The sequence below is a fragment of the Dama dama genome, chromosome 33, assembly GCF_033118175.1.
Source record: "Dama dama isolate Ldn47 chromosome 33, ASM3311817v1, whole genome shotgun sequence".
Classification (NCBI taxonomy): domain Eukaryota; kingdom Metazoa; phylum Chordata; class Mammalia; order Artiodactyla; family Cervidae; genus Dama; species Dama dama.
Window position 1 is genome coordinate 4,187,501 of NC_083713.1, and position 15,183 is coordinate 4,202,683.

Consider the following 15,183-nt stretch of genomic DNA (forward strand, 5'->3'; position numbering starts at 1 on the left):
AATAAAAAAAAAAAAAAAAAAAAAAAAGAACTGTACCAAAACAGCCAGGCCATCATTGTTTGGACCTTGACTCCATCATAACTGCTTTATACGAGCATGTGCTTCCATCAGTCTCCACAACTTTGACTTGTAGGGCCAGATTAAGAAATACTTCTCACATTTTACAGTTGTTAGGTTATACTGTAGTCTTTTCTTGAGACCTGGAAGTAATAGCTATTCATTGCTGGCATTTGAAGGCCTCCTCAGCGAATTGTTTCCAAGACTTCAGAGTAAAGTCTGAGACCTGGGCTGGTTCCCAGGAGGTCTTGTTAGCTGACTTTGCCACCAGCATGCTGTAAAATGACTGAAATTGTGCATAGGGTAGGGGCCCCTGATGCTCAGCTCTGAGGCTATTTGGACTTCAGTAGCTGTTTTCAAAAAATAAGTAGTAATATAGTGCTGAGTCATAACTGCTAGAGAAATACAACTGTGCAAAGAAAATGTGGGAACATTGAACAGTAAATATAGTTTTAATCAATTATGGTTAGCTCACAAAGTCCATATAATAGGATTCTTGTACCACAGCTGGCTTTTACATTTACTGACATTGGTTGAAACTGTTTTCTATCTTGGAACTTTCCAAGCATATAAAAATACATTTTTCAGACTGCCAAATCTACGACAACCTTTAGGGAAGACAGCATGCAAAACTGTATAAAAAACTTTTGTGACTAAGCACAAGGGGAATAAAGTGCTTTATTTTTAATATTAATTACATTTTCAAAACTGATATATTTTACATTTAAAGGTATCAGTACCATAAAGCTATTGCTTACAGTAGGAAACAGAAGTGTATACAGACTGTATACACTTTTCAATGATAAAGTTTTATACACATAACTCTATATACTAATCAACAATCCTAAGAGAATACACATAAAACCCGCTTATTTAGACAACGGTTTAAAAATAAACCAAAATAAGAGTCCCATTTCTTAGCTCCATATGGTGGAAATGTATATGTATAAAGATTAAATCTGAGGTATTTACTATGCTGAAGATATTTAACTTTGTTCCATGCCAGCCATGAGTGATAGTGCTAGAGATTCCACTGTGGGAAGAGTAAAAACAGGTTAAAAAGATAGGTTTAAATGACAATGGCTGAATAAGCTTTAATCAATGTCTCAAAAAGTATTAGACATTTTCTATTTTTAACAAAAATACTAATTATTTTTAACATATACTAGACAATAATCTTCATTTATTAAATGCAAATTTACAAACTATGATTTACTTCTATTTCATAACATTTTAGTTTTGAAAACAAAAAAAACATCTGGGCTTTACACTGAACAAATCATATTTTTTGAAATGTCATAAAACCTGGACTCACTTCATAACAGAACACCACATTCTAAGCTATGAATGGAATCTGTTTCTTTTAACACATTTTTAACACAGTACTTTTTTTTGGCCACAGGTATAAATGGGGGAGGCTAAGAGGAGGCAGTAGGGGTTTACATTAGTTCTTATATACCTGCATAATAGATGAAAGCCTCTTCACTGCAGAAGAGTCAACTCAACACAGGAAATTAGGGATCTGTGAGATGAGAACCGTCTTCCAGCCCTCCTGGCCCCCAGCTTCCACATCACTGCTTACATAGAGTCCTCAGGGCAGGCTGGGAGTGGGGAAGACTGGCTCTCTGTGGGGGCACCTAGGACTCCAGTCTGCTACACCAACAATGGGTTTCTCTATTCTGGCAGAGTCTATGTGCCTCCAGTCAGTCACCGCCCCACCTACCTGCTCTGTGGGTATAGCAGGTTAGCACTTAAAGGCTCAGCTCATACTAGAACTTAATTTACTTAGATGTCCTTGTATTAATAACTTTTTGATGATATGTTTTTGTTTATTCCCAGTGTTCTCTCTTGTTAACTCTAATAGTGTTTTTAAAAATGTTCACCTACTCTTAATGAGCATATCACAATCTGAATATACAGAAATAGGGAAAAAATAAGCCCAGCATACTTTTTCCAAAAAAGCTGTGCAAGAAATACTACTTTGTCCTTTGTGTGTATAAACACACAGCTCTCTTGTTCCTGTGACTTGCCACACAGACCTCTGTTTGCTTCACGCTATTTTGAACTGTCAGGCTTGCATTTCTTTGTGTAAGAGGCAGACTTGGGAGTTTTAAAATTGCTTAAAAAACAAACAAATAAAACAAAGCAAACCGACCCCCAAACTCTATCTTTTGAAAGGAATGGTTACAAAAGCTATGCATGATAGTGAAATGTGACTGAAACCTATTCTGCCATCGGCTTTACTTACGGTTTTAGAAATCCATTGGTGTTACACATGATATACTAGAAAGCAGTATCTTCAGTCTCAATATTTTACATCTGATTCACTCACCCCACTTACTTGGGCATCCACTGCTGAGGGACTTTCCAGGTTTGAAGTAGTGAAAAATTCTAAATCTCCATGAGACCAGTAACACAACAGTAACAGACCGAGTTACCAGAAAATATAAAAGCAATAATGTTTTCACGTAATACTCACAATGGGGAAAGGATCCTCTACAGACAGCTTTGTTTAAAATGGTTACAAGGAACATATGGCAGTTTTTAAAATCAGACTCCATTTTCTCTATAGATTCCATCCTAGGAAAGAGCAAATTTCAATATAAGTAAGTGTATAAGGAGTTACTAAGCAGGTTATAACAGACCTTTGGAGTAATTACAAATGTGCTTCAGTTTAATTTATTTAGATTTCTAAGTCTAAAGATTCTAAAATAAAATATAAAACCTTCTGCCAAACTTTCAAAGAGTCTGAAGGAAAGTGTCATTAGGACACAAAACTGCTGCTTTAGCACGCTGCTGAGCTCCAGAGTGAGGGTCACTAGGGATATTCCTCTCTTTGGCCACACGGCTTAGCAGATCTTAGTTCCCTGACATGGGATTTAACCTGGGCCCCTGCAGTGGAGTCTTAATCACTGGACTCCCACAGAAGGCCCTTCCTTATCTACTGTACAATTCCATATTTTTACTTTTCATAAGCATACCTTCTTTTGAAATAAATAGCACATTAAAGATATAAAAAGTTTATGTTTAAAAATTACTAAAAAACTTGTTAATAAGGGCAATAGTGAACACCCACATCCAGCTTCAGCAGTCACCCCTCAATACTGATAACCCAGCCTCACATCTTCAAAAGCAAAGTTGACATCACAGCATTTCAGTCATAAATATTTCAGTATCACACTAAACACAAAGACTCCTTTAAATCCATAGTCACAATACCACTTGTTTAAAAATTCTTAATGATTTAAAAAATATCATGAAATAACACTGTTCAAATTATACCTATCTTTAAAATTTTTTCACTTTTTTGCTTTAAATGTAACTCAGGATCAATTAATTTCCACAAACTGTGACAGTTAATATGCTTAAGTCCTCTTCACGTCCTGTTTTTTTTCTTACAATTTACTTGTTGAAGAAACAGTTCTATTTTAGCCATGTGTGAACAACAGTATTATTACCTTCTCCTCCATCTGATAGTGACATGGACGGAGAAGTCTGCTTCACACAGTGGAAACAGCAGCAATAAAGCAAGTAAGACTCCTGTTTTCACCCCTGCAATTAGGGATTTAATCTACCAGCAGAGTTTCTTCATTGAGAGCACTCTGATAAAGCCCTACAGGTTAGGATTTTCAGTTCAGTTCAGTCACTCAGTCGTGTCCGACTCTTTGCGACCACATGGACTGCAGCATGCCAGTCCATCACCAACTTCCAGAGTTTACTCAAACTCATGTCCATTGAGTCGGTGATGCCATCCAACCATCTCATACTCTGTTGTCCCCTTCTCCTCCCGCCTTCAATCTTTCCCAGCATCAGGGTCTTTTCAAATGAGTCAGCTCTGTGCATCAGGTGGCCAAAATATTGGAATTTCAGCTTCAACGGCAGCATAACATTAATTTTATAAACAAGACAAGGACAAGCTGTTGAGCTACACTTTCAGGGTAACAGTAGAAGATGGTATTCTGGATAGAAGAAAGAGCTCCTGGGTTTTCAAGTGTCCTTTGACTTTCTACGTGATAGGCGTGAATAATAAACATCCTAACAGTAAAACATACAATCATTCTTTTAGGGCTAAGATACGATTTTGGACTACAATCTAGCATAATGTCCAGAATTTGGTTTAAAATAACTGAGTGAGTGCGAGTGAGCAGCAAACACGAAACAAAACTGGGTGTCACTGTCACCTGCTGAGGTGGAGTAACGGACCCCAGGGTCTGTCATGCCTCCCTCCACCACCCCCCACCCACTTCTGTGTTTGTCTGGAGGCAACCGTAACCGTAACAAAAGTTAGCAAACCTATACAACAGGATGGAGCAGGAAACGGCCACCCACTCCAGAATCCCTGCCTGGAGAAACCCATGGACAGAGCCTGGCGGGCTCCAGCCCGTGGGGTCGCAAAGGGTCAGACACCGCTGAGCAACCAACACTGCTCTACAACAGGAGTGTGATTTAAAGATATCTGCGTCTGCTGACCGAGACTTCAGATTTTTCTTACTGTTTCACCAGTCAGAAATTAACTGCGTGGGTTTTGATGCTGTCTGTTCTTTAGAATAGACAATTTTCAATTCTTTCCATAACTGTAAGTGTATGTGATATGTTGTCACAATGAGAAAACAAGACTGCCAGAACGAAGCCAGCTAAAAGCAAAACTGAAATGGTCACAGAGTCCCACAAGCTGCATACTCACTGCCATGCCCCCAGGCCAGCCTGCCAGCCCTCTGCAAACATGAGCGCCAGGTTCAACACCTTCATGATGGCTTCCTTCACAAAGCTGACCTGGAGAGAGAGCCATGGAAGAACACAAACTGTGACCGTGTCTGAACACAGACTCTAACACTGCTACCTAATGCAAATGTCACAGAGAAAGTGCATTAGTGCAAGAGCTGCCTTCCAAGTCTAAGGAGACGGGGATAGCAGGGGACGAGAGGGTTAGACAGCATCACTGACTGAACAGACACAAATTTGAGCATACTCTGGGAGACAGTGGAGACAGAGGAGCCTGGCGGGCTACCGTCTGCGGGGCTGCAAAGAGTCGGACACAGCTTAATGACTGAACAATGACAGTGAAGTATAAGGAAGGGTGCTAGGCTCTAAATACAACGTGCTTGGAACTGGGCCCATGTCCACTGCACCCACGTAAAGGTACATCAGGAGTGGAGTCTGACCAGCAGAGCCAGTAAGCTACCATTTCCTGAGACAGGCATTTAAACTCACCAGTGAAACGGGGCAAGTCATTCCAACGGCCGTATGATGACTTAATCCCATATATTCACATCAAACTGGACACACTTCCTGAACAAAGTACTACTATTCCATAACAGCAGATAAAATATGGCACACATTTATAACCTCACTGGATCTGGTGCTTCCTTAAAAGAATATTCTGCATATCAGAAGCTTACTAAGCATAAAACTCCAAAGGACACAGACAATTTCCCTTGGCTGGCTTCACTCCTGCCTCAATGGCCAAGTTCATGTACCTTTTCTCTCAGCAGACATCGATCATGGATGGTTGATAGGTATCTATAGTGAATTTTAATCAACTGATCTAAATCCTTAGCTTCTTCGACTTGATGCTGAAACTCCAGCCCTGTACTGTGAAGAATCTTCAAAGAGAAAGATGACAAATTTAACCAGCATATCTTTTCTGTGAGAATCTGTATGCAATACACAAAAACTTTGTTACCAACTTCTTCTATATTCACTGGCACAGGGAGGGAGTGCCTCACTCTGGACTAACAGACTGCTCCTGCACAGAGGGACAAGTATAGAAAACTGTATAGAAAACGCACTGATTTTTTAACAGTCATCAGGTAAACTGAATTTATATGTTTCAATAAATTCCACTACTTACATAATGGTCCTTCTTTAAAAGGAGCATAACTGTACTTTAAGTAGAAAACAAAACAAAACCAATCTCTCACCATTTACCCTCAACAATTAACAGCTTAAAAAAAAGAATGAATATCTATGCAGAACTGAGTCACTTTGCTATACAGCAGAGATTGGCACAACACTGAATCAACTATACTTCCAAAAAAAAAAACTGAGAAAAAAGACTGAACAATTACGAGATTAAGGCTGCGCTCTGAGGCCACTAGTGCACAGGAAACAGCGAGCACCTCTGCATGGGTTGCACATCTAAAACAGAGGCTTCAAAGGCACACTTCACCCACACAGAAGTGGGCTCTAGAACCTGTCTGCCAGGGTGACTACACATTTTTTTAGCAACCGTTTTAAACCCCAAGTGAATATTATCCTCTAATAACAATGTCACTGTTCCAAGTTTCTGATTTTTCTCTTCAAAACTTCCTCTAGAACTGGTTTTAATATGTGTAAGAAAAGCAATTTTATTTACTCTATGAGTTATTTCTTATACTTAAGAAAAAATTACATAATCTGGCTGCATTTCCCTCTTATACTTCATACTAGCCTGACAGACTTTATTTTAGGCTTCCATTACTAAAAATTGAAGCCATTTTCTAGGGAAAGCCCTGTGACCACTGGTGAAATTTAAAGGAATACGTGGCAAGTTCTGATGGCAATTCCACAAGAGGAGCTCTGGTGTGTTGTCCCAAGGGGTCACTAGACAAGAGAAAGAGCAGTCTCTGGATACATATGCTCTGGCATGTTTAAAAAAAAGAAAGAAGAGCAAACACTTAACCTGCTGCCATGTTATTTTACGATCAAGTTTTCAGTATGTGATATCTTCACATTTACAGCCTATAAGTATTCTGCATGCTTCTTTGTATTTATAAATATATTACAAGTAATACATGTTCTCCATGAACATATGCACAGACGGTGATAACACTGAACGGATGAACAGACACAAACCCTGGTCATGATGTAGTTGTGTAAGCTGTTCACAAAGTGCATGAGCTTCACTCTTAAGAGGAACATACGATGAATCTGCAGTCTTACTGGCTCCTTCTGTGGGCCAAAATGAGCAGCTGTGTCTGGGTCACCTAAAAGTCCTTCTTTAAGTTGTGATTTGTCAGCAGGATTGGCTAGTTCTGTAAAGGAACAAAGAGGACAGGGGGTGGGAGGAGCACCTGCTCAGACCTCACCTGCACCACTGCCCTAGGACTTGTGATGGTGTGATCATCGGCCCTGTAAAGAGCACTTGTGTGGATACACAGCATGCACACTACCTTCCCTATCTGGAAGGTGAAGCAATAAAAGCTGCCATATCGCTCTGATTATCAATGTCATCAAAAATGTAAAAACGAAGTCCCATTAACTTGTCATTAAATTTTTTTCATGTAACCCCCAAATTTTAATTCTGGTTAAATTCCTAATTTAGTTATTGTATTTCAGATTAATTGTACTGATTCAAGGAAGTTCATTCTGATGTCTGTAAAACTATTATGTAATGCTATAAATTTATGACATTCTGGTACCTGTATATACATAAAAAATGACCTAAGACCACCAACCTCTCTGAAGGAGAGCTAAAATTAAATTATAATTTATCTGCTGAAAACATCTTACCACCAAATAGTAAAACATCCAGGCTATATTTTGCCCATTTTATTTGCAGTAAGAGAAGGAACACCTGATTATAAATTTTTTGACATTCCAAACTTATAACAATGTCCACAGGCCATGGGACCTACGAAAGCAAAAACAGAATTTTCACTGTTTAGACTCAGAAAGTAACCTGTTACTTGTATGTCTTAATTTTAACAGAAAATGTTCTTACAAAGAATATGAGCACATACCTTATAGCTCAGGGTCAGACCATCTAAGATATGGACAGGGAGTTTCTTCTTAGCTGTGTCAACATTCTCAAAAGATATAGACAGACTAGATGAAGAAATATCAGTTTTAACTATTTAGCATTTTAATTTATATATTACAAAAAGATATTTCATAAAAGGAACACAAATATTCCAATAAAAGTATATTTTCTAAGCATATGCTACAGAATAGAAATCAGGTTTTAGAAATAGGGAAAGGGGGCAAAATTTTAAAATAATGGGTTTAACTATAAAGAATGACATAGAGTAAACCTACTTAGGAAAAAAGACGAAGTCAGGGAAGGTTAACCTGCCACGTGCTTAAACCCTGCAGAGCTCAGCAACAGGGTCAGGAGACAGACCCTCTGCTGAGGGGGGTGCGGGAGTGGAGTGTGTGTCTGGGGAGGGGCACTTCTCCTCACCCTGGAGGGCACACAGGCGATGTGTGAGCAAGCATGGAGTCTGCTTCTAAAGCAAAGGTGTCACAGACTGCTTTATCCACTCCTTCCTAATAAGTCTAACTCTCAATAAAATGCAGCTACCGTAGGGCATGGAGACGTCCCTGAGCCAGGCACTTGTCCTCAAACAGTTCTGTCAGTGGACGGAGCAATGACAAGACTCTCCCACGATTACAAAGCACCTCTGACAATGCCTGTCACGCAGCCCACAAAAGGTTAACTGTAAGGCCTTACAACCAGAGATATAAAGGGCAGTGTGTGATTTATGAGTTTAGCCAATTCATTCCGTATCACAGGCTAGTTAGAATTTTTTAGGACACATGTGCATCCACTAAGTACTTAGTAGGCACCTACTGAATACCTTATTTGTCAAGTGCTGTGCAAGCAGGTGATAAAAAACCAATCCCTCCCCCTCTTCCAGAGGCTCACAGCCCAGAGCAAATGCTCAGTCACCCTCCTACCACCAAGCAGACAAGGGTGCTGCAACAAGCCAGAGGGGCAGATCACTGCTGGCCATGCCCACGGGAGAGCAGGTAACGTAAGTAACTGGGGAGTACAGAAAAACAGGAAGGCTCCTGGGGGAGACCGTACAGTTCTCAAGAAACCAGAAATATTCCTGAAATGGAAATCTCTTAACTTCCAAATCTCTGCAATGGAGAGTATGGTGGAGAAAGTACACAGTATGTCTGTACCTTTGTGTATACAAGAAACAAGGTGGGGAGCCAAAGAGTGAAAAGTCTTCTCCCTCATGAAAAGCTCAGCCCATCTGCTCTGAGGCACCAAGGAGCCTGAGCATGAATGGTAGTGGGGTGACTCAGGTCCTGAGTGGCCCTCTAGGGCCAAGTGGGAGGGAGAGACTCTGAGACAGCTGGTTAGGAGGTGGCAGCAAGTGCTCGAGTGAGCCCTGAGATGGGGGGTATTATCCAGGAGGCAGAACTGAGGGACTAGGGGTGTGTGGAGGCTGGCAGAGAAATGTATCTAAGGAAACCTTCACTGAGCACTGGGATGAACAGCGGTGTCCATCCAGGGGAAAAGAAGGGCTCAGAAAATGAACTCAGTGATGTAAACATGCCATTCGAGTGTGGTCATGAAGTGCTGGTTGTGCAGATGCCTGGGCCAAAAATACAGATTTGCAGGTCGTCAGGGCTGCTGATGCCACAGACATGGAGTGAAGGTGCCCAAGGCAGGAGAGCAAGAAGCTGCACCAAGGGTGCGTGCAGGCCAAAGGACCCACAGGGAAGTTGCAGATGGAGCACCAATGACATGGCAGGGGTGTGAGCAGGGCAGGGGAGCCTGGAGCCCAGGAAACTCATGGGTTCAGACTCAGGAAGCGTGAGGGCACAGACAGGCACCTAGAACACATGGAAGCCACAGGAGAAGGGTCCCAAAGTGATGGCTCGTCTGTCTTGAGTTAAATCTATGAAAGAGAAACTCAATAAAAATACCACCAAGGTTTTTGCTTTCATTTTGCTGGGTAGAATTAGACAAAATGATAAAGTACATTTGGAAAAATAAATAAGCAAGAATTGCCAAGAAAACCCTATTGCTAAAACAGAATGCTACTAGCAATGTGAATAAAAGAACAGTAAAACAGGATGAAAAATCTAGAGACACAATGCATATGGGTGCATATGAAAATTTAATGACAAAGGGGTAATCAAATAAATAGGGAAAAGAATTTTTTTAAAAAAGAAATAAGCAATGGCAACCAATCAGTCATCTGGAAAAAGATAAAACTGGATCTATTTCTCATGTTTTTTAGCTGAGTAAACTCTAAATGGATCAACACCTAAATGTTAAAAAAAATCCATTAAAGCATTAAAAGAAAACCTGGGTGGAATTTCTTTATAACTAGGAAAGAGTAAAACTTTCTTAACTATGACTCAAAATCCAAAAGTAGTAAAGGAAAAGACTGATACATGGTAAACACACTATGGTACATGATACATACACTAAAAAATGACTGCATGACAAAATAAGAAAGTTTATACCATAAGCAGAACAAAAAGACAAATGTCAAACTGGGAAACCTACAGAAAGGGCTTCTAAGCAATTCCCTAGTGGTCTAGTCATTAGGACTTTGTGCTTTCCATTGCAAGAGGCATGAGTTCAATCCCTGGTCAGGGAACTAAGATCCCACAAGCCTCACAGCACAGCCAAAAAAAAAAAAGAAAGAGAGAGCTTCTAAAAACAAAGAGGACAAAGATCAACAAATAACTTGATACTGACAGAAACAGTGGCAAAAGATATGGATAGTTCACTTGAAAACAAATGCAAAAATAAACATATGAAAAAATGACTAAGAAAAAATGTAAATTAAAACTATACTGAGACACCATTTTTCATCATCAGACTAGCAAAAATCCAAAAGTCTGACAACATATTCTGTTAGTGAGGTTGTGGCAAAAGCTATGTTGGTGGGAGTTAGAAAATATACAGCCTTTCTAGGGACTTCCCTGGTGGTTTGCTGGCTAAGACTCTGAGTGGACTAGCAGCCAGTCCACTCCATCAATGATCTTAACTTAAAAAATATAACTGTTTTATACAATTAAATCAAGAAAAACAAAAAGAAGGCAATTGCTAAAAGTAAAAAATAAAATAAATGAACCCAACCCTGGATCAGTGCTATAATCACATGGAGAATTAGTCCAAGTGGCCTTGAAAGACAGGATTCTGAGGACTTGAAAGTACAAAGAAGAGAATAAAGTCACAAGCATGTTTTAAATTCTCCGAGGGTTTGTCGCTGCTATTGTTACTTTGGAACTATTATGATTTATTATAGAATAAATCCAGTAAATATTTATATTAATGTGTTGGTAATTACTCAAGGGGAAAGATACAAAAGAAAATCAAAGAAGTGAAATCTTGTAATCTTTAATATATATTGGAAATATCAGTATGAGCTTCTGATTCATTTTCCTTTTTCTGCGTATTTCCTAGCTCTAACCAATGAGTGAGTCCAGAAGTACTGATAATCCAGCATAGACACACACTCTGGGACACTGAGCCTATAAAGTCACAGAAGAGATGGGACCGGTGCTCCAGGGGAGGTGTATCTGCCTGGGGCAGTAAGTGCACAGGACAAGCCCAGATATCCAGTCCTAAAAGCAAGGATGCTCTCCAAGATTACACGGGTCAAGTGAAGGAGTTCCCTTTGGGTAAAAATGGGATAGTCAAAGCAAGAAAAAGGAGTAATTGTAATAGATTGAAGCATTTTAAAAATAACAAAATTCACGAGTTTCTATTGGTATTGGAAAATATAACCTTAACCTACCCTGGCCGCCTCTGGGGACTACTGGGCATTAACTTTTTACTATGAAAAGAATCTAGCAGTTATCCTGCTTTTTTTTACTAACCAAAGTTTTTGATGAAAATTCTGCTTTTGTGGAAAAATCAAAGGTAATACATTACATAAAAATAAAAGGAATTATTTTATGTACTGCTAAGAAGTAAAATCTGGCATGACTGTGGGGAAAACAATGTTCTAAGTGGCATGAAACAAATGTTAATTATTATCACTATAACTTTTCAAAGGCCAATGAGGGTGCCAAGAAAGCCAGCCAAGTCAGGACAAAGAATGGGAAAGAGGACTACCAAACAGGATGGAAGATGCATCTCTGCCATCTGAGTATTCACCGGTGCCAACCTGGCCAAGTTGCTCAGCAGGCAGGAGCAGGGACAGGGAGGAGGGAAGGGGAGCTCCCTGATTAAGCGAAAGCCAGTGCAACACTGTGAAAACAGGCAACCCTGCCTATGAAGAGTGGTGAAATCTCTCTCCCCCTCCTAACTGGGCTGGATTCTGACTTGGTCTGTGGTGGAAGTGAGGGTCTGTGAGGCCTGCAGTTCAGGCCCGGGCAGTGCCCAGGGCTCTGCTCTCACCCTCTCAGAAAACTGCCGTGACACCACCATGAAGGCTGGTACAGCTGGTTGGAGAAAGAACCACAGGGCACGGAGTCGGCCAGCGTGGACTCCAGCCACGTGAGCAAGGTCATCAGATCCTGAGAGACCACACGCTCCCATCTCACATCTCCTCTCACTCAGCTGGCAAGTGGCTGCTGCCTCAGTTTTCTAATGTGTAAAATAACATTAATAAAACTCACAGGGATCGGTGTGAGGATAAAATAAGATAGCATAAAGAAGTCATAGAAGAGTTTGGGCACATGGGCTATTTTATAACATTTAAAAGAAAAGGTGCCTCCCATATCTTACCGTGAACTGTCTTCAGGATACCGTTGTCCTACTGCTTCTTGGAGCTGGACATTAAGAAAAGACACATTCTGCCAGGTTTCCTTTTCCCTTATTTTATCAAAAATTGATGTGTAGAAGTCATACATGGTATCTCCCCCTTCCATTAAGAAGAAATTCCTCATGGCCTGCAAGTATTCCACCAACCTGAATGAAGAGCACAGAAAGATCTTAGGCTCATAAAATAGGATTCTAGACCAGTACCAGGTTTCGTACATCATTTTTAGTGAAACAGGTTTACATACTACATTTACTAAAATCAGAAATACTAAAATATTTTAAAGACTTTCAAAAAATAAAACAGCATATAGCTTACTTTTAATAATCAGAGAGGTAAGTTATTTTCCTGTAACTGAAAAACTCTGGCAAACTTACTAAAGTGTTACAAAAAATTAACTAAAGTGTTAATCCAAATCATGATGAATTTCCACTGTTAATATTCAGGGCATTTTTTTCCCAGTCTTTTTATCTATGCATTAAAACAAAAAAAAAGTTCTTACCATTTTATACATCCTTGATTTTTTTTTACAATTTAAGAAACTTTACATTATTTAAAACTATATAAACATAATTTACATGAACTTTACAAAGTTCATACATGGAGATGAATATGCCATATTTTCATATGGACATGCCATATGGCATTTATAGATATGCCATAATTTAAAATATAAGTTATCCATTACTAAGCAATTTCATGTTTTTCCCTCTGATAGCAAACTTTGTGACAAGCCTTTTTGTGTAACAAGCTTTTTCTGTGTTCATTTGGGATAAATTCTCAGAAACAAATTTCACATAAAGTTAAGAAAACACTGATGATTAATTGATCCTCTCAAAAGAAAAGTGTTCATTGCATATCCATTCCCTACTCTAATAAAAATTAGCTCGAAATCTAGGTTTAAAAATAATTTCAACTATTTTTCAAGTATAAAAAACTACCAACTACTTCCCAAACTTAACCATTCCTCATACCTATAATCTTTTTTCAGAGTCCGCATGAGGTTTCCACAGCAATCTAGATATTGCTTCTCAATATGGGGATAGAGGCAAGATCTCAGCGTTAATTCAAAGGTCTGGCAAGTCACAGATTCTGATGATCTATCCACACATACGTCTCCACCAGCAAACTTCTCATGAAAGTCACTCTGTTCCAAATACAACCTTTAATATAAAAACATGAGTCTTCTTTTTAAGAGCTGCTGTCAACAGAATTCTCTCTTTTAAAAAAAACACAACACTCAGTTCCTTTTTTCCTTTCAATGGAGGTATAGTTGATTTAATGTAAGTTTCAGGTGCACAACACAGCGATTCAGTTTTTAAAGGTTATATTCCATGTATAGCTATTATAAAATGCTGACGTATCCCCTGTGCTGTACAGTGTATCTCTGCAGCTTGTCTATGTTACATATAGTAGTTTGTGCCTCTTAACTCCCTGCTCCTATGTAGCGCCTCCCCAACCAGCATTTTGTTCTTTATGGGTCTGTTTCTTATTATCTCACCAGTTTGTTGTATTTTTTAGATTTCCCATATAAGTGATGTCATATATTATTTGTCTTTCCCTGACTTATTTCACTAAAGTATAATACCCTCTAACTACATCCATGCTGCTGCAAATTGCAAAATTTCATTCTTTTTAATATACCACAGCTTGTCTATACATTCATTTCAACAGAATTCTCTTTAATCAAAACTCCAGAGTCCCATTTTTATCTTTAGTCTTAAAAATGCCAATTATTAAAGAAATAGAAATCTTTTTCCTCAAAATATTCTTTGTGTGAAATAGTCCACACACAGTTGCTTTCGCCCTAAAAAACCAAGTACAGAGGAGGTCTTTCTAGCCATTAGGCTGAAGACAGTGAATGATGGCCACTAGACAATAAACAGGGTATTTATGGTGTGGGTATTAAAACCTATTTCCACAGGCTAAGTACCTAAAAACACTTTTTGAAGTGCCAAGATACACAGGGAGGGTCTGATTCAGCATGTCCCAGGACTACGACTTCTATGAGCAGCTTCCATGTGAGTGGCGGTGCTGCCATGGGCTCAAGGCACAGGACAGCCTGTGGACTTTCACAGATAACAAGGATGCCAAATTATACATTTGAAACAAGTGAACACAATATAGTCTTGTATTTCATTCGTTAGAAAGGAGAGAATAAAGGTTCCTATTTTAAAGGCTGGAAAGCCCTACCTGGCAGAAATAAACAGATTCTGCCATTTCAAACATCAGAAACCTGGCAGGTATGTATCACACCTTGCAAAATTAATTGCCAGCAGCGGATCGTGAACGTCATCCAGCTCGAGATGCCGCTCGGCGATGGACTGCATCTTTATCAGGGTCTCTCTGGTGGCCTGATGCTCAGTGAGGGCCTGTGCAGTGAAGGCTTCTCCGTGTCGAAGACGAGACTGTACAGACTCCAAAAAGAGGGTATACAGACTTTTTCTTTCTGCATCTGAAACAAAAATGTGTAAGGTGAACTACGGTTTAGTAAACAAGGAATTATAAGAATTATTAAGTAAACTTATATAAATATAGCCTGGCATTTTTCCTTCAGCCTGTGAAGGTCTAGCCCTGTTTTGTTAGGTTACCCTTACAGTATAGTACCTCTAGTACAACTAAACATTTTTATACCCTCTGTGAGACAACTGGAAAGTTCATGGTCAAACATTCAAAATACAAGCTT

General features: G+C 39.4%; 1 protein-coding gene across 4 annotated transcripts in view; it reads right to left on the reverse strand.

Annotated features, from left to right (window-relative positions):
- Positions 1-15,183, reverse strand: part of TUBGCP5 (tubulin gamma complex component 5) — a 72,114-nt gene that overhangs the window by 15,775 nt on the left and 41,156 nt on the right. For 3 of the 4 annotated variants that reach the window (XM_061135483.1, XM_061135484.1, XM_061135482.1), the window contains 9 exons: positions 14,754-14,952; positions 13,472-13,660; positions 12,464-12,646; positions 7,779-7,863; positions 7,549-7,669; positions 6,892-7,070; positions 5,535-5,660; positions 4,742-4,830; positions 2,537-2,637 (listed from right to left, as the gene is read on the reverse strand). In XM_061135483.1, coding sequence (XP_060991466.1) covers positions 2,537-2,637; positions 4,742-4,830; positions 5,535-5,660; positions 6,892-7,070; positions 7,549-7,669; positions 7,779-7,863; positions 12,464-12,646; positions 13,472-13,660; positions 14,754-14,952 — 1,272 coding nt within the window. Of the gene's footprint in view, positions 1-718; positions 1,091-2,536; positions 2,638-4,741; positions 4,831-5,534; positions 5,661-6,891; positions 7,071-7,548; positions 7,670-7,778; positions 7,864-12,463; positions 12,647-13,471; positions 13,661-14,753; positions 14,953-15,183 lie in introns of those variants that run through there. The other variant, XM_061135481.1, reaches the window with a different exon arrangement.